The 26,722-nt window shown below is 39.4% G+C and overlaps 1 protein-coding gene across 1 annotated transcript in view; it reads right to left on the bottom strand.

The window, feature by feature from the left end:
- Positions 1-26,722, bottom strand: part of SACM1L (SAC1 like phosphatidylinositide phosphatase) — a 52,192-nt gene that overhangs the window by 6,085 nt on the left and 19,385 nt on the right. The window contains exons 3-18 of the mRNA XM_020804573.3: positions 26,606-26,680; positions 25,526-25,653; positions 24,548-24,697; positions 24,080-24,139; positions 17,588-17,621; positions 14,174-14,275; positions 13,163-13,248; positions 12,912-12,998; positions 9,590-9,658; positions 9,420-9,499; positions 7,710-7,808; positions 6,146-6,284; positions 5,836-5,905; positions 5,680-5,752; positions 1,835-1,928; positions 793-885 (exon numbers count right to left, since the gene is read on the bottom strand). Of these exons, the coding sequence (XP_020660232.1) occupies positions 793-885; positions 1,835-1,928; positions 5,680-5,752; positions 5,836-5,905; positions 6,146-6,284; positions 7,710-7,808; positions 9,420-9,499; positions 9,590-9,658; positions 12,912-12,998; positions 13,163-13,248; positions 14,174-14,275; positions 17,588-17,621; positions 24,080-24,139; positions 24,548-24,697; positions 25,526-25,653; positions 26,606-26,680 (1,439 nt within the window). The remainder of the gene's footprint in view (positions 1-792; positions 886-1,834; positions 1,929-5,679; positions 5,753-5,835; positions 5,906-6,145; positions 6,285-7,709; positions 7,809-9,419; positions 9,500-9,589; positions 9,659-12,911; positions 12,999-13,162; positions 13,249-14,173; positions 14,276-17,587; positions 17,622-24,079; positions 24,140-24,547; positions 24,698-25,525; positions 25,654-26,605; positions 26,681-26,722) is intronic.

The following is a 26,722-nucleotide window of genomic DNA, read 5'->3' as shown; positions in this document are numbered from 1 at the left end:
GGGACAAGGGTAGGAAGCCGCCAGTGGCCTCACTTCTGATTCAATTTCCCTTGTGGGAGACTGTCAAGGCCCTCCTACAAAGCTGACACAGCACCATGAAGGGCTCCTGCTACAAACACAGTATATGGAACATCACCAAAAAGCAAAGAAGCTGCATTTTGTGTCAGGGCGTAGCACTTGGCATTCAGCACCTCCGCACCTGCCAGAACAAACAAGCCTGGAAGCCACAGTTAACCACCACATCTTGTTACAGCCAACAGGAACCATGTTTAATGCTTCGAAAGAATCTAGGCTGTGATACAATTGTTTTATCGTTGGTTTCTAAATCCTGACTTGCTGGAGAGCATTAGCCATATTTTTCAGGGTAGACATAACAAAGTGATAGTTAACTGCTGCTTCTTGGTTTATTTGTGCTAACAAAGCAGGAGCTACAGCGATCCATTCTTCATTCTAGTGCACAGTATGTGCATATCCCGGCTTGTTAAGGCAGGAACTGAAAAGCCATACCAGGCCACCAAGTGATCTGGAACAAGTCACTTGTCTCTCAGAAGTTTCCATGCACCCAAACATCACACCATGAACTCCCTGGAAGAAGGGTAAGATGCCACCTAGCAGATACGGGACATATTCTTTTCCTTCCAGCTCAAGAGATAAGTCCTGAAAAATGCTATATTTTTAAAAAAAGACAAGCTTTAAAAAAAGACATATGATCCCCAAAAGTTACTAATACAAGCTTAACTAAATGATTTTTTTTAAATCTTGCAAAAGTGGTAAATATTAGAAAATCCTTACAGCCAAAAATTTCCAATCCTTCTGTACATGGAAAGGACTGAGAGAATCTACTTCATCCACAGAATAGTTTCCAAGAAACAGATCAATAGCATCCTGCAAAACAAAACAGAAATCAGTGGTTTAGAGTTAGCCCCAGGTTATCTTGTAAAGAATCTCCCCCAACACTCTCCCTCTTCTTGCTCCCTCCCTCCCTCCCTCTGCTATTGCCTACACCACTCACAAGAAGCCAGAAAGAAGCAGTGGCTGGAGTGCTGAGGCTGCATTCAGATGTGATAAACCCAGGCCCAACTCTATTCACTCAGTATCACACAGTGTGGCCCACTTTATAAAGTAAAATGATACCACTCAGCAAATGCCACCTGCTGTGCCCTAAAGGAAAGGCAGAACAAACACACAAATGCTTCTCCCCGCTTCTTCCCATCTTCCGCTCCTTTGCATTCTAGCACAAGCCCAAGCAGTACACAGTCCTTCCGCTTGCTCTTTCACCAACCTTCTTTTCTGTCTGCAGTAAACTTCCATTTGCTAATATGTTAATCCACACATCTCTTCTCCTGAAGACATATTCCTTAGTACAGTGGACCCTCTACTTACGGAATTAATCCGTATTGGAACAGTGGCTGCAAGTCGAAAAGTCTGTAGGTTGAATCTCCATTGACCTACAATGCATTGAAAACCGATTAATCCCATAACTGGCAGTTTTTATTCTATTTTTGTTCCATTTTGGTTTTTTTCTGGTCTGTAAGTCGATTCTCCGGCTGCAAGTCAAATCTAAATTTTGCGGCCAGAGAAGTCTGTAACTCGAAAAGTCTGTAAGTCGAGCCGTCTGTAAGTCGAGGGTCCACTGTATCTTTCCTGAACCACAGTGTCCCCTCCCTCCAGCCACCATCACTCACTAGAATGCCCTGCCTTGCCTGTCTTGGATCGAAAAGCCCCACAAACCCTGGATACAGCAACTATGTAACTTTTCATTGGATCCAACACACAACACGTTGCCAAATAAAAGCCCAATTAAAAGTAGCAACAGTGAAATACAAGTTCTTACCTGCCTAAATCCATCAGAAAAATTGTTTTTGTAGTAACGAATTAACGAGTTCCAACCATCCATAAGTAAGCCCCATTGAGTTCTTTTTCCAGTTCTGATTTAAAAAATAAAAACAAACAACCACAATAAACTTCAGTATTACCAAAATATGGTAAAACATATCCAAAGAGGAAATTAGAAATTTAACCCCAATGTCTAACACTTAAAGACATAGCAGCAGATCTACAATGGGGCTCCTTGCATGTCATCCATTTCATCACTGTGCAGAATAAGCAAGTGTGGAACTACTCTGACATTGATGGTTGAAAACATAGGTTTTGGGTCCTCTGGGTTATGATATCTTCTCCTCTTTCACCCCCATTAAGAGGTTCTTTAATTCCTCCTCACTTTCTGCCATCAGAGTGGTATCATCTGCATATCTGAGGTTGTTGATATTTCTTCCAGCAGTCTTAATTCCAGCTTGGGATTCATTAAGTCCTGCCTTTCGCATGATGTATTCTGCATACAGTATAAGTTAAATAAGCAGGGAGACAATATTCAGCCTTGTCATACTCCTTTCCCAATTTTGAACCAATCAGGTGTTCCATATCCAGTTCTAACTGTTGCTTCCAGTCCCACATATAGATTTCTCAGGATATAGGTAAGGTGGTCAGGCACTTCCATTTCTTTAAGAACTTGCCATAGTTTGCTGTGGTCCATGTAGTCAAAGGCTTTTGCATAGTCAATGAAGCAGAAGTAGATGTTTTTCTGCAACTCTCTGGCTTTCTCCATAATCCAGCGCATGCTAGCAATTTGAGTGTTTGTGATGACCAGCTTGTTCTCTTGACAAAACTCTATGAGTCTTTGCCCTGCTTTGTTTTGAACTCCAAGGCCAAACCTACTTGTTGTTCCTTTTATCTCTTGACTCCCTACTTTGGCATTCCAATCCCCTAGAATGAGAAGAACATTTTTGTTTGGTGTCAGTTCTAGAAGGTGTTGTAAGTCTTCATAGAACTGGTCTGTTTCAGCCTCTTCAGCATTGGTGGTTGATGCATAAACTTGGATTACTGTGATGTTGAAAGGTGTGCCTTGGATTTGTATTGAAATCATTCTATCATTTTTGAGATTGTATCTCACTACAGCTTTTCCCACTCTTTTGTTGACTATGAGGGCTACTCCATTCCTTCTACGGGATTCTTGCCCACAATAGTAGATATAATTGTCTGAATTGAATTCGCCCATTCTGTCCATTTTAGTTCACTGACGCCCAGGATGTCAATGTTTATTCTTGCCATCTCCTGTTTGACCACATCCAGCTTATCTAGGTTCACAGATCTTACATTCCAGGTTCCTATGCAGTATTTTTCTTTGCAGCACCGGACTTTCCTTTCACTTCCAGGCGCACAGCCACTTCATTAGCTCTTGTCCTTGTCCTCCACTCTTCCTCAGCAGCATGTTGGACGTCTTCCAACCAGAGGGGCTCATCTTCCAACGTTGTATCTTTTAGTTTTTGTTGTTGTTGTTGTTCATGGAGTTTTCTTGGCCAAGATACTGGTGTGGCTTGCCAGCTCCTGCTCCAGGTGGATCGCGTTTAGTCAGAACGCTCCACTATGACCTGTTCATGTCCGTCTTGGGTGTCCCTGAACAGCATAGCCCATAGCTTTTCTGAATTACTCAAGCCCCTTCACCACAACAAGGCAGCAATCCGTGAATCCCATGTACTACAACAGCTAAATGTTGTATTGTTCGCTTAATAAGATGCACTCCCCCCCCCCCGGACTTCCGGCTTGACGTCGCAATGAGACAGCAGCAGGAGGACAGAGCTCTGTCCCCCGGGCTGAATTCTGACCCTGTTTGGGACACCTTAGGGTGTCAGAACCACCCTGGAGGGGTGGTGAACTGGGGGGGAAGCCTGTTGATCACGGGGGGGGGCGGCCACCCCCGTTCGATCCAGGAAACTCCCTAATCAGCCAATGGGCAGAAACAAGCAGCTTCGGCTTGCTTGCAAGTCGCCGGCAGCTGGCTATGAGAAGCAACTATCAGCATCTGGCATCGCTGTTTACCATTGGGTGAGATACTTTTTTACAACTAATTGCCTATGTACCCCTGGAGACAATTTCTATATATGGAAAAAAAGAATTGCTATCTGTCTCACTAACTTATAAAGCGGCAAAAAATCTGGTGAGAGGGACAGCTGAAGAAAATAACATTTTTTAAATATACTTCAAGAATACTATAATTTGGTGTTATAAGCTTAAGAGATTTTCCTGCAAGCTAAACTGGACATTGTTTTGACTACTTGAACTCGTTTGGCATGGGTCCCAGGAGAAGTGACCTTGAGCACTCGGCTGTTGCTTAAGTCTGAGAATATGTTTATCTCTTCTTGATTTTTTTTTCTTTTTGCCCCTGGCCGGAGAATTAACCCTAAAGTGGACTTTTTAAAAACTGTTCCTTGGGCATTCCTAAATCTGTGGAATTAGGCCATCAGGCCACGGATACAAATATTGCACCCTGGTATTTGGGGGTTCGAATTTGGTTCAGGCCTACTTAGCCAAAGCGGACCTTTTGAAATGACTCAGGAAACTTTGAATATCTGTTTATAGCAGGAACAGAATGGCACAACAAGGACAATTTTGGAATGAAATAAAATCTACTCTCCAAACAATATTAGGATTAGTGAGATCTCGTTATCAAGAAGCAAAACTATCCAACCAACATCAGAAGAAGTATAGTCTGCAAGCAACAGGGAACAACGAAGGAGGAAATGAGAATATTCCAAATGATGTATGCCAATCAAAGCAGGGGCAGGAGAGGAGAGTACTAAGGGAAGATAAAGAGATAACAACAGCAAAATTAACAAAAAAAAAAGCCTGGAAGGTCCGTTGAAGATAGACCAAATACATAAAGAATTACTGGACATAAATCAGATGTATAAAATGGTTTCAGAGGATATGAAAGATGGCAGAATGCTTAGAGACACAGAAATACCAAATGATAAAAGAGAAATCAGAGAGGGAATTACATGGAAAGATGAAAAAAAGGGAAAACAAGGAAGGGCCCCTTAATATTGAAAATATGTATACAGTATATTTAACATTGGGAACTGTAAAAGGGTATACTCTGTACATTAAAAATCAGAGTTAAGTTGAAATAAGGGAGCGCTAAGTAGGGTAAAGATGTAATATGGTAGTCTTTTATTTTAAGTAAACTAAACTAGATATAAAGCTGGGTCAGGGATCTGGAACCACTTTCAATAAGAATGTTATCAGAGGACCTTGAGAATATTATATAATATGAGAGTAACATTATGATAGTTGTCATACTATATACTAAAATTTGTACATGAAGGGTTTGAATGTTTGAAAGATGTTTGGAACTTGGGGGGACAACCGAGAGGACACTGAGATGTAAAAAACAAATAATTGTAAGCAAGCATGTAACACGATGTTTGACAAGCACAAACAATGTAGATAGATTAAAAAACTAATAAAATGTTTATTAAAAAAAAGATGCACTCCCCCCCCCAAAATGGGAGTGTCTGCGTCTTATGGAACGAATACTGTAAAACAGCACTCCCCATGGCCCAGTGGGGGGATGGTGGGGGGAGCCTTGGAAGGATCCAAGAGTGCTTTCCAGGAAAGCCTTCTCCCAAGGCACTCTCAGACCCTTCCGAGCCTCCCCCCACTTCCACTCCCATGGGCCCAGCGGGCCGAAATTGCCAGAATATTTTTCCTGTTTTCCTCCCCTATAAATGAAGTGCTTCTTATGGAGAGGTGTGTCTTATGGAGCGAAAAATATGGTACTTTTTTTTTTTACTGGAGAGAAGATAAATACATTTTACTTCAAGAAAATGGGCTCAAACTTGCCTTGTGTAGTCTGTCTTTAAGGCACCCGTTCCAGCATACTGTTTGGCACAAGCATTTGCATTATCAGCCCAAGCTATGAAGAGAGAACAAATGCTTAAAACAAGAGTCAGGAAGTAGCACATACAACATGATTTACTTATCAGAATAAAAGCATACCGTTTTTATAAAGTTTCTCAAATTCTGCTTGTTCTTCAAGTCTCTGGCCAACATGAAGAACTCCTAATCGCTACAATGACAAATGAAGCCATTATTTACAATTGCATCCCCATTCTGCTAAGATTTCTATTCCATATAGATTGGAATACTGTGAAGTATCAGAAAAAAGTATGCTTGTATATTTGAAGTATGTTCGTTTCAGGAATGATACGTGTAATATGCAGTAAATTATCATTACATTTTTATGTTCCTAAAAGACCAGCCACACAAGCTTTAGAGGGAAACAGAAAGACTAGAAGCAAATCACAACCTGCAGCTGTGCTTGGAGGGAGCGGCGGGCTAAGAGGCTCTGAATCACATTGGTTCGGTCCAGGCAGTCCATGCAATTACTGCGAAATGTCCCTTCTTGTTGCATCAACACTTTCCCATCAGAATCAACCAGAAAATAGCTGAAATACAGAGTGGAGTTTAGTTAAGAGTTTACAAGGCAAGGCTTTCTTTTTCTGCTAGAAGATTAACACAACTATGTCAACAGAGTGTCAGGGAAATATCTCCACACGCAGATTTTAGACTGCAATTCCCACAGTCCCTCACTATTGGCTACGCTTTCCAATCCTGATGGGATTTTGTAGGCCAAAAACATGCAGAGATTGACAGCTGTCCATCTATGCCCTGAAGTAAGTTTTTTTTTCAAATCAAAACCACTCTTTTGGCTTTAAAGTGTTTCCACAAGCTTCTAAGCATCATTTTAAAATATGGAAGATGCATAGTTATTAAACTAAAATATGTTTCTAGCAGTAATCATCTAGTACAGTGGTCCCCAACCTTGGGCCTCCAGATGTTCTTGGACTACAACTCCCAGAAACCTTCACCACCACCTCTGCTGGCCAGGATTTCTGGGAGTCCAAGAACATCTGGAGGCCCAAGGTTGGGGACCACTGATCTAGTAGATCTGATAAGTAGGCAACTAAGCTGCAATTTCTGTTCTACATCTTGTCTCTTAAAAGGCCAGTTTTGATGTCTTTGCTACCAGGTGCCTGTAATTACTTCTATAAAACATTTGTGCGGCTAATGAGATTTGGGACTCACTACGTGACACAGCAAGGCATTTTCAGAATCATAGAAAGATTCAAAAATTGTTCACAACAGGACATAAAGGCCTGTAGATTAACGACCACAATTCTTTTGATTCACTACTTTTCATTCTCCTGCCTTAAAGGACTCTTGCTGTGAGAACTGATTCTTAACACAATTATGCTGTATAAAATGGTTGCTTTGTGTATCCACCCACGTACATTCATATTATAACACACTCAGTGTAAATAGATTGCTTGGGTTTATCTTCATCCTCACAATAATATTTATTGGAAAACTTTGGCTAGTATTTCATCCTATTCTGTACCAATTACATCGGGGGAAAAGTCCTTCTCATAACTAAATCATGTTTATTTATTTAATATATCTTGCCTTTCTTCCTAAAAAGAAACTCAAACTTTAAAATAAAATATTTATTTAAAAAGTAACATAAAAAGCAATCACAAAGAATTCGAAAACCTAGCATTAAAAGACATGGCCAACAGCCAATCAGTTAAATGCATGTCAACAGCAGACCTGTTTATGGCCAAGGGATTGCCTACACAGAAATGTCTTTGGTTGCAAATTAACTCTGGAACTCCAGAGTCCAGGAATAGCCACTAAGAAGGTGCTGTCTTGAAACTATATCCTTAATTCTTATTCAAAAAGCAGTATTTGTTTAATCTTGCTGAAACAGGAATTTAAGTTTGAACTTCCTATTCAGTGTACATAATCTAATTATTATGTCACTTCTACTAACCACAATAGAATGTCTGTGCACTGCAGTTGCAATATATTACCCAAATTCATCTTGTTGCTCAGCTAGTTGGTCCAATAAAATCTGGAGCCGATCCCACCTCATTCGACTGCATTCTTTATGGAAATCAAATGCTATATACCTAGGCAGAGAAACCAAATATGAGTTAGGAGACTTTTCGTTAGTACGTGAACACAGGGATGATGGAAATAACAGGAGGACATGCTACTTATCTGTAGCAGGAAAAAAAACAATCCTATACAGTTTTTATTATGCAGCATAAATGTTTATCTTGATAAAGAAATTCCTTAAAGGTGCACGGAGAATTATAATTCAGTCTTTGCAGCAACAAGTGTATAAGTCTTAGGATCCCCTTATAAATAATTAAGGACGGAGATGATTGAGTTTCACAGCTGGGTCGGGATTTGAACCCAGATATCTTCAGTCCTAGCCAAACACTCTAACCGCTATACCAGGGGTCTCAAACATGCAACCCGGGGGCCATTTGCGGCCAGCCAGATGATAGTTTGTGGCCCCCACCTTGCCTGCCTCCCCGAATTGCCCACGTGTCCTCTGCTGTCAAGAGTCAAAAAAAGCCTTGCCTCGCTCGCTGGCTCTCCTCCAAGACAACGCCTCTTGCACCCTCCATCCGGAACTGCAGCCTGCCAGCCAGCTCGCCTGTCTGCCGGCTGGCAGGCTGCAGTTCCAGATGGAGGGTGCAAGAGGCGCTGTCTTGGGAGAGAGCTGGCGAGTGAGGTGCGCTGCTGGTCCTTTTCCCCAAGCGCCCGAGCTGCTGCCGAGCGATGTCTGAGAGCAGAGCTCACTCCCGGCCTGTCCTCGAAGAGCGCTTCCAAGCCGCCAACAGCAGCTGCCGCCGCCACCGCCTCTTCCAGGGAAGAGGGCTCACGCTCCCCTCCTCCTCCTTGGAGCCCCAGCCGGGCTAAGAAAACTCCTGGGCGGCTTCCTCATGCTCTTGCTCTGCTTGGCGAAAAATCTGATGCGTCCCAGCCACAGCCAGACTCTGCCTCTAGCAGCCCCTAGGTAAATTGAGTTTGAGACCCCTGTGCTAGACCATTTGTCTTCAAAATTTATCACCACACCTACTATGCCAAAATACCATCCAACAGTTCAATATACCACATAGTTGTCACAAACCTTATAAAAATGCAGCCAAATATTTGATGTTTGGTTTAAGATGGCTTTCCCCAAACTAGCACCCTCCAGATGAGTTTGACTACAAGTCACATAGTCCCCTGTCAATATGCCTGCCGGTGAACCTGGAGTCTAGGAATAGGCGTTGTAACTCAGCATCTCAAGGGGGGGGGTTGTGTTTCATGTTACAGAAGGCTACTTTAAGGGTTCCCCTGAACTGTAGGATACAGCATGAGACTGAGCCTCTTCACGTCTTTCATCATGGTTGACTATGACTATCACTCAACTTTGTTTTTCCACAGCTTGGAGCTTTGATGGTTTACTTCACCTGAACATGCTTAGGACCAGCACAAATTCATTTCAATGAAATGACACATGGCATGTGTCTGCTGTAGAGGGAAGGGAAATTTCTCCTTTCTGAGCATATTTTAGTCTGAGCTCTCATATTTATGCATATCAGCAAGGCAATCAGTCCAAAAATAAAGTCTGTACAACTCTAGAAATGTGTTAACATCCTGCCAACACAGCACTTGTCTATTCAGGTTTATATGCAAATATTTTATTTCCACAGTGATGAAAATATATTTCTGATGGCATGTACCTGACCATTCCATTTCCCAAGCTGTTTACCATTTTTGAGAATGTCTGTTCAAGAGGCTTTTCAGAGCCCTTCTGGTTAACCTATGAAGAAAAATCCAAAAAAGACACATAAAGCAACAACAAGATGGAGTCACATTTCCGTGAATTTAGATGCAGAAATAAAGACCATACCAGATTAACAACCATTTGTTTTCCATAGCTAATAATTTGAGAGTCAAAATGTCTTTGGAAGCCATCCATCTGAAAGAGAAAAAGAAATATACCTTTACTAGAGGTATTTGACCAAGCGGCACATTATAAAGAATCTTTAGATGGTGGGATGCAGATTTTCCCCCCAGTACAGTGGCGCCTTGACCTACGAACATTTTGAACTGCGAACAGCTGTGTTCACAAAATCTTGCTTTGACTTGCGAACAGAGCTTTGACTTATGAACAGAAAAAAGGCTGGGGAAAAGGGAGCGAAATTCAAATAGCTAACTGTAGGTGGCGACGAGGCTGCTTCTTTGTAGCTCTTTCACCCGGGCAGTTAGAGAGTGTGCAATCCAAGGAAGCTGCCTGCTAAGGTAAGATGCTGCTTTATACTTTTAAAAAACTGTCCTGGGTATTTTGGCAGCGTGATTTTCGGCTTAGGGGGTTATGTTTCTGTGCTGTGATGGGTCTTGGGGGTGTTTGCTTTTTGGTTCCCCCCCCATTTCCGATTGGGGGGTTGGTTCCTTTTTGGAGTGTTTTTTTCCCATTTCTTTTTTTTTTTTAATTTTATTTTCAAAACTATTGGGTGATGGGGAAGGAATACAAAAGGCAAAGGGCAGTGGGGGGGATGGAAAAAGGGTTTTGAGAATAAGAAAACATCAAATGCATAATCATTCAATCTTACATATCAAGTATATACACATCTAATCTATTCATGTTCCAATAAAGATTCATCTTTCTTCTTCTTTTCCTTCTTCTTCTTCTTTTGACTATTTTGTCTATGTATTAACCTCTTTAGCTTTCGGCTTATACATGTAATACAGCTTAAATCTATGTTATTCCCACGGCATCAGAACACCAGGGCCATTTGTGAAATATATCCCCTCTTTCACCCTCCTTTTTTCTTGAGAATGCACTCAGCAGACCCAAAATAATATAAATCCTGCTCTCTCCTCCCCTTTCCTCCCTGTACTTGTTTTGTTTCTGCGACTCTTTTTCCTTCCATATTTTAAAAGGGGAAACAATATCATTCAAAGTTTGCTTTTCAGCCTCAATCGCTACATCTCTTACTGGGTGGCCCTCCATCCCTTGTATATTATCTGATATCTTCATCAATACAGCCGGTTCTGAAATCTCTTTTTGGTGTAATTTAACCTCTGCTACCTTCCCTCCCCTAGAGCCTCCAATCACATCTTCCATCTGGTCAATATAATAATTTACCTGCATGAATTTTTGCAACAATGACATCTGAAAAGAAGTTTTCCAGTCTAGCCACCGATCAGTATTTTTCTCAGGGGGAGGTTCCATTTTCCACTATTTTCACTTAATATTCCCTCACCCCTTTACCCCAGTACACATCCAATATTTCTAATATTTCACCTTACCACTATACCATATTAGCAATAAGATAGCAGGTACATTCAAGTAGGAGATGGAATCTAAAACATAGATCTCTCAAGTGTCTTTGTAGTCGCTAATATCTTCAGACCGGTTGCTTCTTTTTTTTTCTTTCCCCTTCTTTTCTCTTCTCCAAGTTTGTTTTAACCTTCACCCGGCAAGACCCTTCCAGAAATGGGGGGGGGGGGCAAGGAAGAGTCAGGAGAGACCCTTCTGCAGCAGCTTGTGAGCCACAGAAGTTAGAAAATTGGGCGGCAACTCGATTTGTCTTTCTTCTGGAAATTCACATCAGCACAGACGAAGATGGGCGCCATTCTTGGCAACTAGCCAAAGACAGCTCCGTTCGCCGAGAATAAGAAAACAGAAGCACGGCGAAAGTATACATCAAAGTAAGTGGAAGCCCTTGTTCTATGAAAAACCTCATTAAATGAAGAACAAGTGATTGTGTGCAAATTTATGACCAAATGAGATAAGGAGCGGCATTCTTAGCATTCCAGCTTTATCCAAGCTGAGGTCGGGTTATTTCGAAAGGAACAGCCAGGCAGAAATAGCTCGTGTCTCCATTAAAGGAGGAAAAATAACTCTTGAAGAATCAACTGACGGGCCTTGAAAAAATAATTTCTGCTGCAAACTGTTCACTCTGGATTCCTTTGCCTCTGTGGTTATATATTTTTGGACTGTGTGGGACTCTGCTTTCCGTGAACAATATACTGCCGGGACTCTGCTGGATCTCCCTGTTCGGGGGAGGAGAAGCAAGCCGTTGGAAGTAAAAGGAAGAGCTGTGAACTGGGGGCTATGTGGTTTGAACTGAACTGAGATCTTGACAAATGACGTTTTTTTCCCATTTCTAATGGGGAATTTGTTTTTTCTAGTTCCCTCCTATTTCCAATGGGTCTTGGGGGGGTTGGTTGCTTTTTGGGGGGGATTTCTCCCATTTTCAATGTGTCTTGCATGCTTTTTGCTTTGTTCTCTTTGCATTTCTAATCTGCTGTTTGTTTTTGCAATGGTTCGTGTATGCTTCCCTTGCTTTTTTGCTTTGTTCTCTTTGCATTTCTAATCTGCTCCTTTTGTTTTCTGTGCTTTTGCAATGGTTCCTTCATGCTTCCCTTGCAAATCAGAAAAGTTTTTGCAAGGGTCTGTGTTGGCTTGGTTTAAAATGTGTTGGTGTAAAATGTATGAGTTTAAAATGTGTTGGTTTAGCATGTGTTTTAGACTCCAAACTCTCTCCCTCCCTCATTGTCTTCTCTCTCTCTGTCTCCCTCCTTTCCTGCCCTTTTTTTTAAACCTAAGTCATCTTAGGTTAAAAAAAGGAAATTCTCCCCCTAGTGGTAGAGGACAGATTAACCAGTTTTGCATTAGTTCCTATGGGAACAAATGCTTTGACTTACAAACCATGCCTTGATATAAGAACAAATTAAATTGATATAAGGAACAGATTAATCGGGTTTCAGTGCATTCCTATGGGAAATGCTGCTTTGACTTAAGAATGTTTTGACTTAAGAACACCATTCCAATACGGATTAAGTTCGTAAGTCAAGGCACCACTGTACTGAGCATAATAAAGACATATTACAACACACTCAATATACATTTCTAATTGTGCAGTTAAAACAGACTACAACATTTTCATAACTACAAATGTTGACTGAAAATAAGGGAGTACATTTCAAATGTTTGATGTCCTTTCAGTCTTTAATTTCAAGATCAGGGCAGAAGTCTCTCTCATATTGTTAGTTATGAATGAACTTTTAAAAAAGTAGTGTCTTTACTGCGGGGCCACCTTGAAAAGAGCCATACTCCACAGCAAAGTGCAATTGTTTTAAGATTTTTTGCTTTTTATTATATGGACTTTATAGCAAACCTTTCATGCAGAAGGACAGCAAAAAAATGTGTTTGAAAAACATACATGATTTATTGTTTTGCTGATCTGTGGCTTTGGTTTATACTTGAGGTTCGGTCTCTGTGACCAGAAAAAGGGAATCGATCCACGTGTCTGAAAAACAAAAGCCGCACAAAACAACATTCTTTTATCAGTGCAACTTCCCAATTAGTTTCTATATTTCATCTTATAGTATTTCACTATCAAGGAGGAAGGGGCAGAAACTAATTGCAGTAACAAAGGCTTGTCATCCAACACAACAGAACAGAAAAAAGTACCTGGACAAAAGAAGCTTTGCTCCCATTGTAATGTACAATTTGCTCTGTTTCTACAAAATTAGCTGCATGTCCTTCAGAATCAATACCTGTTAAAACAAAAAATTCAAACTTACAGCTAATCACCTATAACACAACGCTTACCTATTATATTAAATCCTAGCTGATGTGCCACTTTTTGTGAAGTATAAGGAAACAAAAAATGCCCAAATAGGTCACAAAATGGCTTAAAATGTTAATTGTGTCGTACAGAGATAATTATATTGCATTTGCCCTTCTTGGACTAATGCATCACCAGTCTATTTCCACCACAGGATGTAGCCACTTTTTGAAGTGCTTTAGATTAAAATAGTAGCAACGGATCTTTCTTCGTTAATTTGTGTGCTTCGAAATGCTAAGGTGCTTTGCCCTCTGTATTATGGTTAAATTCCTCTACTCAAGTGGATTTTAATATCCTCTGCAACTTTTGAAAATTGGGATATTTTTAAAAAAATGTGTAGAGGATTTTTGCTGCGTGGAGAAGGAAGGTCACTAGGCAGATTTGGATTATTCGGTGGCTAACAAAAAGGCTGTAAGCAGTGGTCCTGCCTTTCCTTCACCAAATAGTACCTTTTTATAGGAAGGCCAGTCACTGGTTGCCTTCCTTCAAAGTGCTCAGAATGGCTTCTGAGGCTCAAAACAGCCCTTTGTGCAAGGTCATTCTGCAGTTCTGATGACTGAGAAGAAATTTGAATATGTGGTTTTCTATACCGAAATATAAGTCATACTTTCCCAGGGGATAATGAGATCTAATCTAAACCTACAATAAATCACTTAAAGTTGAAAATACTGTAATTTCATTAGCAACGTATAATGTTTGTCATTTAGTCTGACGCAACAGGATTCCAAATCAATTGCAAGCACCAGAGAATTCTTTTAAGCCAAACCTTTATCAGGATATGATAACAACTTAATATGATATCAAAATGTAAATAAATAAAGCCCATCCATGCAGTGGCTACACATTTGCCTTACCCCTCACATAGTAGCGCACACCAGCTCTGAAGCAGCTTCTTCGCGAAATAAGAATCCAGTCAAAATATTTTCCATTAATGGAACAAGAGTGCATAATGATAACTGATACGAGGCAACACGTTAAGGAATAAATGCACAGGTTTAATACAATAATACATTATAATGGCCAACACGCTGTGTCAGCAGGACAGGGACCACATTTGTCTCTGTTTCAAACTGATTAAATGTAGTATGAAAAGCCAACAATTAATCAGTCACTGCATGCATGATTAGAAAGAAGCACTCTGAGCAGAAGTAGGAGAAGACGACGTGATTCTTAAGGCCATTGGGGATTATAGCTTCCAGAATTCCTCAGTGCTGGCTATGCTTGCTAGGGCTAAAGGCAATAGTAGCCCAAAGACATTAGTAAGGACATCTGCCCACTCTAAATTAAATTATAAAGAACAAAAGCATTCCTTTGGTTTAAAAGTACTTCTACAAGTTTCAAATCATTATCCTTAAATATGGAGCAAAGAAATTTTGATAAGATAACAGGATAATCATCTCAGTCAACTAGCTGGATAGCTCAACGGTTTAGGTGGAGCCAGAGGTTGAGACTTTGATTCCCCACTGCGTCTCCTGTGAGTACAGGAAGTCTGTGTGGCCTTGGGCAATCTGCACAGTCCCAGAGTCCCTCCAGGAGAAGGGAATAGTAAACCACTTCTGAGTGTTCTTTACCTAGAAAACCCTGAAAGTTACCATAAGTCAGAACTGATGTGATGGCACACAATTATTCTTATTAACCATCCAAGTTAGTTATCTAAATTAGTCAACTAAGTTACAGGCCCTATTCTACTTTTTTAAAAGTCAGTTTTAATGCCTGATTTATTGCCAGAAAGATGCCTGAAATTATTACAAGTTCCCCTGAAAAGTAGGTGAAAAACATCACAGTTGCCCACTTCTGATCTTACCAAGTAAGACAAGGATCCAACTGTCTGTAATTCAAAGCAAGAAAATATGTGGCAACTAATACATTCTAAAGAAGGTTATTAAGAACAGGAACTTTGATTAGGAACTTGTTGTATCCCATCCTTGTATACATACTACATACAACTTACAAAACACTTCCCTTCATCAATCATGTTTCCAAAGTTGTTCCACTGAACTCAGTGGGTAAAGCAAGTGCATAGAGAACTGCAGCTTTAGATTCAAAATGGGTGGCAGCTCTCAAAAACCATATCATTCAAAGATCAGATAGCTGACATCTCTGCCAGAATGCCACCAATTTCCATGGAAACACAAGGGGCCTTTTTCAAAGAAAGAACAAGAAATGAAGAAATTGTCCATGTAGACTTTTATGACTGGATAATCTTACGTTTGGCAACAAGGACTGCTCTGAGCTGGATAACACCAGTCAGCCAATAAAGGAAAACCACATAATACCAAATCAGGATTTGGACACACGAGACAAGGTATTAAAGCAAGAATTGCTGCACAGAACCTGACAAAAAAAGAGAAGTAGGTTCTGCTCATATTGCAGTGTTTTGAGCAGCACTAAAACCAGAAATGCAGTCCAAATCCAACCATTCTGGAATTCATAAATTTAATCTTGCTCTTAATGCAGTTAAGATCAAGCTGAATCCTCCCCTTAAAATAAACTAATACTGACATATTCAACTTAGGCAAATTTATCAGTAATACTTTTAGATCTAAAAATGAAACTCCCTTTTGTTAAATTCTAACATCTCTTGGTATTTATGAGGGAGATGGAAATACTGTTGCCTAAGGAACATGTCCATTCTACCACAATTAGCTGACAGTTCCACTTGAAAACAAGGACAGCTTTTAGAGCAACTGAAAAAGATATACTGAATCTTTCAAAGAGTGTCATCCAGCATGTTGGGCAATGATGCTGTGGACTGCCATAATATAAGCATCAGACCAATTATGTGGATAGTAAAATACTTCAAAATGCAGACAAACCCTAAAGAACTGAATGTGTTACATTAGTAAGTCATCTTGACAAAAAAAAAAACCCCACAAATTTTGTTAATGCAAACAATTACAAATACAACATAGGAGCTTGATGTGATTCATTTGGAGCACAGAAGCTCTAAGTAGCTTCCTTTCGCTATTTGTTTCCTGACAGCAGATGAGTTATGTCTTTTCATTTCTATTAGAAGACTATTTAGAATAACATGGTAGGAATTCAAACACAACTTAAGGATCGGTACAAGATGGGCATGGCAGACAACTTAATCTTTGAATCTTTAGGAGCAAAAACATCACCATCCACGCTCTGAAGAGAGCATCCAGCAGGCTTGGTGAAGCCCTTTGGTTTTAACAACAACAACAACAACAACAACAACAACAACAACAAAGGTTTTTAGACGGTATCTTAAAAGTGTGAGAGAAAAAACCCTAACAACCCTATGAATATTGAGCCTGTTCAGTGGTCACTGCACAGCAACTGATTGGTGTCAGAAAAAATAGACAACTGAGGCAAGGAGGAGAGACCAAGCACTAAAAGCATGGTCAGTTGCTTAGAGCAGTGGTTCCCAACTTTGAGTAACCCAGGCGTTCTTGGACTACAACTCCCAGAAACCACTGCTAGCTGTACTGGCTGGGGTTTCTGGGAATTGCAGTCCAAGAGCACCTGGGTTACCCATGGTTGGGAACCACTGGCCTAGGGCACTGGACAGAAGCATTTCATACTACATCATTTTGTGAATACATATACATAGACCAAGGCTCCTCTCATGGCTATAGGAACAGATTTGACAATATTTCTGAGTCTAGAGCTATGGTAATAATTCTGAATAGGTTCTCAGGCTGCACAAGGCCTGCTCAATGTAGTTTCTGCTGCCTCCAACCTTCATTAAATAATGTCAAATGGTGGCAACAAATCCCACCACCAAAGCTGAGCCAGTAAAAGCCATTAAAACAAACATTTCTTACCTGTTTCAAGGCAGTTTTTAATCTGACACAGACATTTGGTGATGCTTTTCTGCCAAATTTACAGCCTCCTTTGAAATGATTTTAGACAGCCTCCTCTCCCCACTCCTGTACAGCCCAAACGTGGAGAGTCGAGCAGGTAGTTTTAAGACCAAAGCAGAAAGATCAGAGAAGTCCTACAAGAAGGCCTGAACTTGAAAATTTCATTCAGACATTATATATATATATATATATATATATATATATATATATATATATATATATATATATATATATATATATATATATATATATATATATATATATATATATATATATATATATATATATATATATATATATATCTTTCTTTGAGTTGCTCATGTATTCTGAATCTCATGCATGACACTTTGTAGAACTGTGGCAGTAATAAAAAACACATATTAAGGTTCTAAACATTAACCAAACTGGGTTCCCCTGGCAAAATCATGAAAAGGATACATCCATGTATTACTGGAATAGCAAATCTATGGAGCTGTAAGAGAGGAAATTTAATACAGTTGAAGAGCCTTTCTTTAGTACTAAAAAATAATTGCCTAAGCACCGCTGAATGAAGATAGGAATGGTAAGGTTTATGGAGCTCTAGGAAAACCAACCAATACATATTTGCAGGAAGAATCATGTTTATAGGAAAACACTCTCTACTCATACTGTATGTGCTTATCAATGCCTTGGCTTTACCATAAAAAGTGGTATCAACACCCAGAATTTAACTGGTTGGTTATGCAGGCATAACAGCAATAATATAGAGTGCAGCTGCAAACTGCAACCTTTTCATGAGTCACTGTTTGCATCCCATGTGCAACGTTCAGACAGCTAGCACGCAAGGAGAGATGTAAGCAGCAACTTGTTAATGATTCTCTGCTGCAGTTTACGTCATTGTACTTTATATTGGTGATAACTAACCAACAGGATTCTGGCCAATATGCAATACATTACAGCTCCAACCTTCATGCATTTGTTATTTTGGCACTCCTTAGAATTAATCTTATTAGGTTGTTGTTACTTATCCTTGTATTATACATGGGGAGAAAAGAAAGAGAGAGCTCAGCTTTCCCAAGGCCGCCTTGAAGGTGCCTAACCTGAGATGAGATCTAGTCCACAAAAGCCAGAATAGCAATACCACAACACAGGGAAAAGAAACAAGCAATGTAAACAATTGCCGGAGGTATAATTTCATCTATGTAAAGGGGAGCATTGATATAAAAAGGCTTGTTTCAAGTCAGAAACCTAGTTATAGTATTTTAAGCAGCCAGTTTCCAGCAAGGTGTCAAATATCAATTCTGCAGGCTTAGTGACAGGCAGAATTTTTGAAATACACATTCCTTGCCCAAGTAATTTGTTGCAGCTTGTGTTTTTCTTTCACTAAGATAAAAGATGAACTTCCAGTCAGGAGGCTTACCCCTGACCAGTCTCTCAGACCCTATGGCACATTAGCGCTTTATGTGGGGACATGTTCCTGGCTCACAGCTCACATGCCTCTGCTCTGATGGCAGAGAATGCTATCAACTACATGCTAAACTGGTCTAAATGCCATTGGCTCAGAAAGTGAGGGATGATTGTTAGTTTGCGCCATAAGATGTCAGCCTGTAGAAAAATGCATTATTTCCTAAAAAAGTGCAGTTCAGTATTTACAACATACAATGAAACTGTCAACAGGAAATAATTTGTCTGCATCACCAACAGTTTAAAAGCTGCTATTCTGCCACTCCTACAGTGTTAATGAATTATTTGGGCTATCAACTGACGCTGTGAAATCTCAAAATACGTCTGTGGCATCTTTTCTAAAACACAACAAAATCTTTAAGAGCCATCTCATCCAGGAATGCTGGAGAAAGAACAAAATAAAACAAAAAACTTCTTTATTTGCTTGTCCATAGCTGTGAGGAATTTGGTGGTCAACCAACTGAAGAACTGTTAGTACCCAGCTTTGGTCAGGAAACCCTGTATCTTGCATGCAGAATTAAACGCCTCTTCCTAACAAGCTGGGCAAAGATGCCAAGTTAGCGGATTTGTTCCACTTAACATGCCTGGCACAAAATTAAATTCTGAACTGTGATTTCCAAATGACAAATAATTTATTAAAAGGATTCCAATGAACCACAACTTTATTAAAGGTATACAATGGAACTCATGAATCCTCATAGGTCTGTATCTTGAATGTCTTTTTAAAACCTCTTAAGAGGTATTAATATGCATTATTACCAACTACTATTGCAATTTGAAGGATGGCATTTGTTCTCTTGTGCCATGCAATATTCTTCATCTGGATTAGCCTCAGTTACTCAGCTCCTTTAAATGCCCCTACAGCACCCCTCCAAATCACCACAGACTTCTATGCTGGGCACTACCACCTCTCCTGCCGCCCACCCTTACTCCTCCATTATCCAACTTTGTCGTCTCCTTTCAGTTGAATTCTCACAATCTCTGCTCTGGATTTAAGGCCTTGCTAAACAATCCACAGCACATACCAAAGAGTATAAGCTAAAGAGAGGTTAATTTGCAATAACTGAAGTAGTAGTAGAAGCAGCAGTATCAGCCCTTCAGAGAAAGAGATTTTCTGTTGCTGCTGGAAAAGGTGAGGCAAAATAAAGAAAATGCACAAAGAGTCCATCTCACTCAGTCAATATTACCACCACTTCAAACACGATGGCAATAACATACAGTATGCAAGTGCCTACTGTACTGTTATAATCTGTCTGCTGTTCTTGCATTGTACTGTTACAGTCTACCACAGATGACACTAAACCATTTCACTGAAACCCTATGGCTCCTTCCAAAAGAAATGGATGTACCACAATGTTTGAGCATCCTAATGCACAAACTATACTCTAGACCAGTGGTTCTTAACCTTGGGTTACTCAAGTGTTTTTGGACTGCAACTCCCAGAAGCCTTCACCATCAGCTGTGCTGGCTGGGGTTTCTGGGAGTTGCAGTTCAAAAACACCTGAGTAACCCAAGGTTAAGAACCACTGCTCTAGACAAAAGTCTCTGTTAGGACAGAATATGGAGAAACTGCATTGTTTCCTACTGGTAGAGGTGTCAGATATTTAATCTCTCTGTCTCTTCAATAAGTATACAGATCATAACATAAGAAAAGCTGAATTAGATTCAGATGGAGGAGTGAATACTGCTAGAAGAAGCAACAATAATTTAAGATATACAAATGACACAATATAACTGTCAGAAAGTGGAAATGGCTTGAAATGATTACCAAGGAATATTAAAGAAGAAAGTGCTGGATAAAATTTAGATGAAGAAGTGAAAATAGCAATCACTTAAGACCACTGCTGACTAACGTTAAGGAAAGAAAGTGGAAAAGCATAATTATAAACTGAACGGGATTACAGAAGAGGAAAAAAATGACTACAAAAGAATCACAAAAGAAACTGAAATTATTAAATATTTTCTAAACTTCAGTTCAATCATCAATCAAAACAGAGATAGTAGCCAAAAGGCTGAGACTTAGAAGGCAGGTATAAAGCAACTTGAGCATAAGGATGTGTCACTGGAGACCATGACCAAGATAATCCAATGGCATTTCTGATGACCATATATGAATGCAAAAGCTGGACAATTATGAAAACTGAAACAAAAATCATTTATTTAAAATGTTATGTTGCAGGAAAATATTATGGTTACCATGGACGATCAGAAAGACAAATAGACGGGTTGTAGTTTAAATAAATCCTGAATCTCCACTGAAAGCTAGAATAAATTGAGGCTATGGTATTTGGACATATCCTGAAAAGACAACTATGCTAGGAAAAGTGAAAGGAGGTATTCAAGAGGAAGGCCCAATATGAGCTCGACTGACTCAGTTAAGGCAAACAGGGCCTTTAGTTTGCAACAATTAAGCAGAACTGCAAAATAATTCCTGTAGATCAATAATTTATTGGGTCAATTGACATACATCAAAAACAGCTTGATGGAGAGGAGGCGGAGCAACGAGCAGCGAGAACAGGGGAAATTCCAGGGCTCTGGATTCCCCTGGGTTTATTCCGAGTAAGAGGACCCCCTCAGGAGAAAGGGGGACTTTGGAACCGCCGAATCTCAGATGGCAGTCTGTTTTTTGAAGAGTTCCCTTCCTACATGCAATCTGTCTTGTGAAGTCACCATGATGGTGAGTTAGCTGCTCGGAGAGGGGAGGTAGGAGATTTATTATCTGACTGCAGAACAGAGATTAATGATCTGCTGCTAAGCCACAGCAAGTAAAAGTTCAAATCTGCTCTGTGAAAGCTGATGAGAAGGAAGATCTGAAGCGGCATAACTTTGTTAATGCCTGTAACATCGGAGTTTTCTTACTACGTCACAGCTCGGAAACAAAACCAATTCTGCTCTTTTTCTCTCGTAACCCTCCCCCCCAGAGAAACTGGCTTTTCATAAATCTATAAAGTCAGGGCTTAAGAACTCTAAATAACCCTGCATAATTTAACCTATGTGACTCAGTATCTGGCTACAAGGTGGATTATAAATCAAATAACATCCTTGGGGTCCCCCCTCGTAAGACTTTAAGTGTGGACTAGCTAACAAATCATGTGGGAAATCTGGGTAATTAACCTGCTGACTGCTATAGCCATGGAAGGAGGGGGAGACTCATCATCACAACCCTCAATGGATTATATCAAGGGACTTCTTCAAGAATGTCAATTTAACATAATCAATCATTTTGAGGCACAACTTGAGGAGATCAGAACCAGACTTGAAGATGACTTTTTCTGCTCTGCACAAAAAGACAGAAAGCAAGGACAAACAACTTAACCAGATATTTAATGAACAGCCTGTAATGTCAGAGAGAGAGATGGCCTCAAAGCAACACAGACAAATCATGGAATTTATTCAACAGCTACCATTGTCAGAGAGAGAGAAGAACAAGACTCCTTTTCTTCAAAAGATGCCTAACAAAGACGAAAGGGAGGGTGGGGAAGGGAGGAAATACCTCAAGACTGTTTCAAAAAGAAAGAATGTAAAGGGGGAGAAATGGGCAAAGCTGAGGGCAGAAATTTACGATCAGAGATCAAACACTACTGTATGTTGCTCCAAAACCAAACCACTGACTATGTGGGGATGAAATTAGTCAACCGTATAGAAAATGTCTTAAAGAAATATTATAGATGGCATTTTAAAACTGGGAAAAAATGAATGAATAAAGGGGGCAAGAGGCCAATTTTGGTTTGATAATACTGGAGCTCAATATACAAAGTAATACTGTATAATATACCAAAAGCAAATTCGGCCAGAGATGGAGTTTAACGTTAGACAAGCACATGTAACCCATGAATTTCAGAAATGATGATGAATAATAATAGTGGATACTTTGTTCGTGAGGCACGCATATTGAGACATTAAATATGTGTGATTATAATAGTGGCAATGTTGACAAGATCAGAGAGGCCAATCCTGGTTTGATGACACGAGTTGATAAATAAAAATCAGAAAGGAGGAAGTTACCTGCTGAACAAATAATAGAAATCAATTGGTTTAAGATAATATATAATTGACATTATATATTATCTTAACTATAAGCAAATTTGGCCAGACATGGAATTTATGAACTTCAGAAATGATGATGAATAATAATATTGGATATTTTGTTTCTGAGGCATGTACAGTGGTGCCTTGCATTGCGACGTTAATTCGTTCCGCAAAAATTGCTGTTGAACGAAAACGTCGCTATGCGATATTAAAAAGCCCATAGAAACGCATTAAAATCTGATTAATGCGTTCCTGGGGGCTTAAAACTCACAGTTCAGCGAAGATCCTCCATAGCGCGGCCATTTTCGGTGCCTTTTAAGCGAGGAATCCGTCCCAGAAAATAGCGGGCAGCCATTTTGTTTACCCGGCGGCCATTGTGAAACTGCCGATCAGCGGTGCGAAAATGGTCGCTTTGCAATGATCAGTTCCAGAAGCAGGGAACCAATCATCGCAAAGCAAAATTCCCCCATAGGGAACATCGCAAAGCGATTGCTTTTGCGATCGCAAAAAGTTCGTCACAAAGCGATTTCATCGCTAAACAGAGCGCTCGCTAAGCGAGGCACCACTGTATATGGAAATATCAAATATGTGTGAACTACAAGAGTGATTATGTTGAGAAGATAAGACATACAGTTTTCTGTTTATAAGAATGGAGATCATCAAGGAATGAATGGGCCTGTGTGGATAAGTAATTTTAAAGAGGAAATGAGGAATGTTTATGATGAGATTTAAATGGATGGAAATGCAGATGAGAGAATTTACAAAATTTATTATAAACTTAGGATGTTAAATACTTAGATACACAAAATATGGATGTAGAATATAACATGTATAGATGCACACGGATATGTTATTTCTATAGTCAGAATTAACATAATAGATAAGTTGGCATGGGAAATACCTCCCCGCCTGTATGTTCTGTTAGTCTTGTATGTTTTGATAGTTTTATGTGTTATTGTTTTGTAGGTATTTGTGGTTTTTTTGTAGGTATGTATGTTATAAAAAATAATAAAATGTTAAAAAAAGCTTGATGGCACATACAGTAATAACATTGTCTTCCAACCCATTAGCCTTTGCAAAATTGCTACATGCTTGCTAGAGCTATTGCTTCTGTCTAAACCAAGGGTCTCCAAACTTTTTAGAGCACAACATATGTTTCAGATTTTTGAGGGCCAAAAGAAGATGTGCATATGCCAGTCTGCACTCCCACCCACCTGCACTCCAGCTGGCCGGGCCTGATAAAAAGGCAAGGTGGTCCGGATGTGGCCCACCGGTGTAGTTTGGAGACCCCTGGTCTAAACAAAACCTATTGATTTTATAAGCATCCTCAGATATTTAGTTGCATCACCATCTGTCTTAGCTGTTCTAATGAGCAACATGCAACACACAGCTATAAAGATTTATCACCAACATCTGTGGTATTTTGAAGATATTACAAACTGCAGAGAGATATATTACCTCAGGTTGAGCAGCAAATTCTCTAAGAAGGTGTCCATTCCATACAAACCGTTGATCTGCCTGGAATAAGTCATAGGATACATTGTAAACACCAATTCAGTCTTGTATCTTAAGTCACCCTGATTTCAGTGGGTCGCCTCCAATTATGATTAAAATCTGAATTCAAACCAACACGTTCCTGAAGTGTGACCAGTTCCCTTGAGCTTCCATTTAAAAGAGTATTCTAAGATACATGCAGAGCTCTCTCCCAGAAAAAGGGTCAGCAAGTAGATCTCTGGTTCACATAGCTGGCTTTTAATTTCTTTTATATCATATCTAGGCCACCAGGACACTGTATCAGCATTCTATTAACTGCTGCTTAATTTTTACAGTTAAAATACAAATCTTAAAATATACTCATTCCTCTAACATAAATAAATACTTGTTTTTTTAGGAGTCTGGCAAGAAGCTTGGCGCAAATATCCTTACCCTCTCTAGCAAACTCATTTCTTGAAACTCCGGACTGGTATTAGCCAAGCGTTGTAGAGTGTGCGTTAAGTCATATGTTGTAGAAAAATAAAATCCATCCACGCTCAGTACATGGCTAATCATTGCTAAAAAGACTTTATTGTCCTGTAACTATTAGAGGAAAAATACTGTTAGTCACCATGTATCCTGTAATGTTATCTTTCTCAGAAAAAACAATTTCCTACAGTGATACAAGTCTTTGATAATATTCATGTGAAAAGATTTTCAAGACTTTCTTTTCTTAGTGAGGACTGGAACAAAATACTTTAAAGTCACAAGACAGACCATTTAAATGTTCACTATGGGTCATCTGAGATATACTAAATTCTTTTGTAGTTTCAAATAAGGAAAATATAGTTACAGACGGCATGCTAACCAACACTTATTTTAAGAAAAGTCAGAGATTAAACTTCTGCTTTAGATTCCAGCTAACTGCAAGGAAATTGTTTGAAAAAAGAAACCAAGCTTAATTTTCCACACACCTTAAGAAGGCTTCAAGCCATATCAGCAAACTTAAAGAAAAGCACCTAAACTGTAATGACACTGAATTACATACAGGATCCAAAGAAGTCACATAAGTGACTAAAACACATTTCTACATATACACCTGTGCCATGTTCTTCCTTACTTCATCATCTTGTGCTGTACTGAATTCTATTTTTCAGGATCCCATTGATCTTCAGCAACAGCTCTTTGAGGATGTGATAAATTACAGTGAGAAGGGGCTCCACCCAGAAGAGTAGCCATTTGGATCCTAGCCTATCATCCAATTGTGGAATTCATTAAAAAGAACTTTATACAACATTTCAACAAGACTGCTTTTGAACAAGCTTCAAGAGCCCTGATATAGAGATCTACTTTCATTTCATTTCAGATGTCCTGAAACAGAACTCTGAAATAATGCAAAAGCATTTTTTAAATTTTAAAATATGCTCCTACCTGAATATCAGTTAAATGTAACATTGTCTTTTTGTAAGAGAGGATATCAAAGTCGGTTGCTTTCCAGACTACATGATTGAAAAATTCACCTATTTTTTTCTTTTTTGTTATTACAATAAGGTATGAACCTGTAAAACAGCAAGAAAATGATCAACTACTGTACATGGATTTTCATTTAATGAATTGTTTTTAAAATGGCAAAACAATTATGAAACAAACAAACCAAGCTGTGCCGGGTCACCTAATGTCACAGCTTCTTTCTAATAATTTACATTTCTGTCATCACGTTTTCAAAAAGACAGACAACCCAACAATGTTAAAGGTTCAACATAATTTGCTTCTATCATATAACCATTTATAAATATGCATGTTTTGAGAAGACTCGTGCTCAGCAGTACTTTCTCCAGAATACTATAGGTCTACCTGCAACTGTGACTGCTGGGTTCACAAAGCTTCAAGAAATCTCATATCAAAGGAAGATGATAGCCTAGCAGTCAAAATCACATGCTACTTGTGTGCCACATGGTTTCAAAGACAACACACAAGGAAAAAAAGCTTTAAAATATGCAATATCTACCACCCAGCCTCAAATACTGCCAGCCCAGAAAATCTGTATCACAAGATCACCCTGAATGTGGAGTCTGGCTGTTATAGGACTGCCAAGAAGCTGTATTAAAGTTACATCATTACCATTGACTGAAATTAAAGTTCTCTTTCACATCTTGTTACTGAAGCAATCAGGGTGGATTTGATTTAAATCAAATCACAAGTTAAATTTTAAAAATCAATTTTTGACAATTTAAATAAAATGTGAGTTTCTAATTTAAATTGTGATTTGAATTGTCACTGAAGCTGTGATTTTATTAATATTTTAAAAAGAAATCACTGATTTTCACCCCGGAAGCAACAAGATTAATCTGTTATCACAAGTATGTGCTAAATCCAAATTCAGCCTACGTACGGTTGCACCATAGGTTCACACATGTTTCTTTTCTTTTCTACTGTTCCCTACCCCCTTCCATCTAAAGTAACAATTGCCAGTGTACTCATAGCCCTCCATTTTTCCAGAAATTTTTGTACCTGCCACTAGACGGATTGTTCCCAGAATACCATATATTTGCCTGGTAACTGCTGAAGGTGGAATATCTTTCTTAACTGCAACAGAAAAACAACATAAACAGTCATATAGCACCAGAG

The sequence above is a fragment of the Pogona vitticeps genome, chromosome 6, assembly GCF_051106095.1.
Source record: "Pogona vitticeps strain Pit_001003342236 chromosome 6, PviZW2.1, whole genome shotgun sequence".
Lineage (NCBI taxonomy): Eukaryota > Metazoa > Chordata > Lepidosauria > Squamata > Agamidae > Pogona > Pogona vitticeps.
The sequence above is the reverse complement of the archived record's forward strand: the minus strand, read 5'-3'. Positions and strand labels throughout refer to the sequence as shown.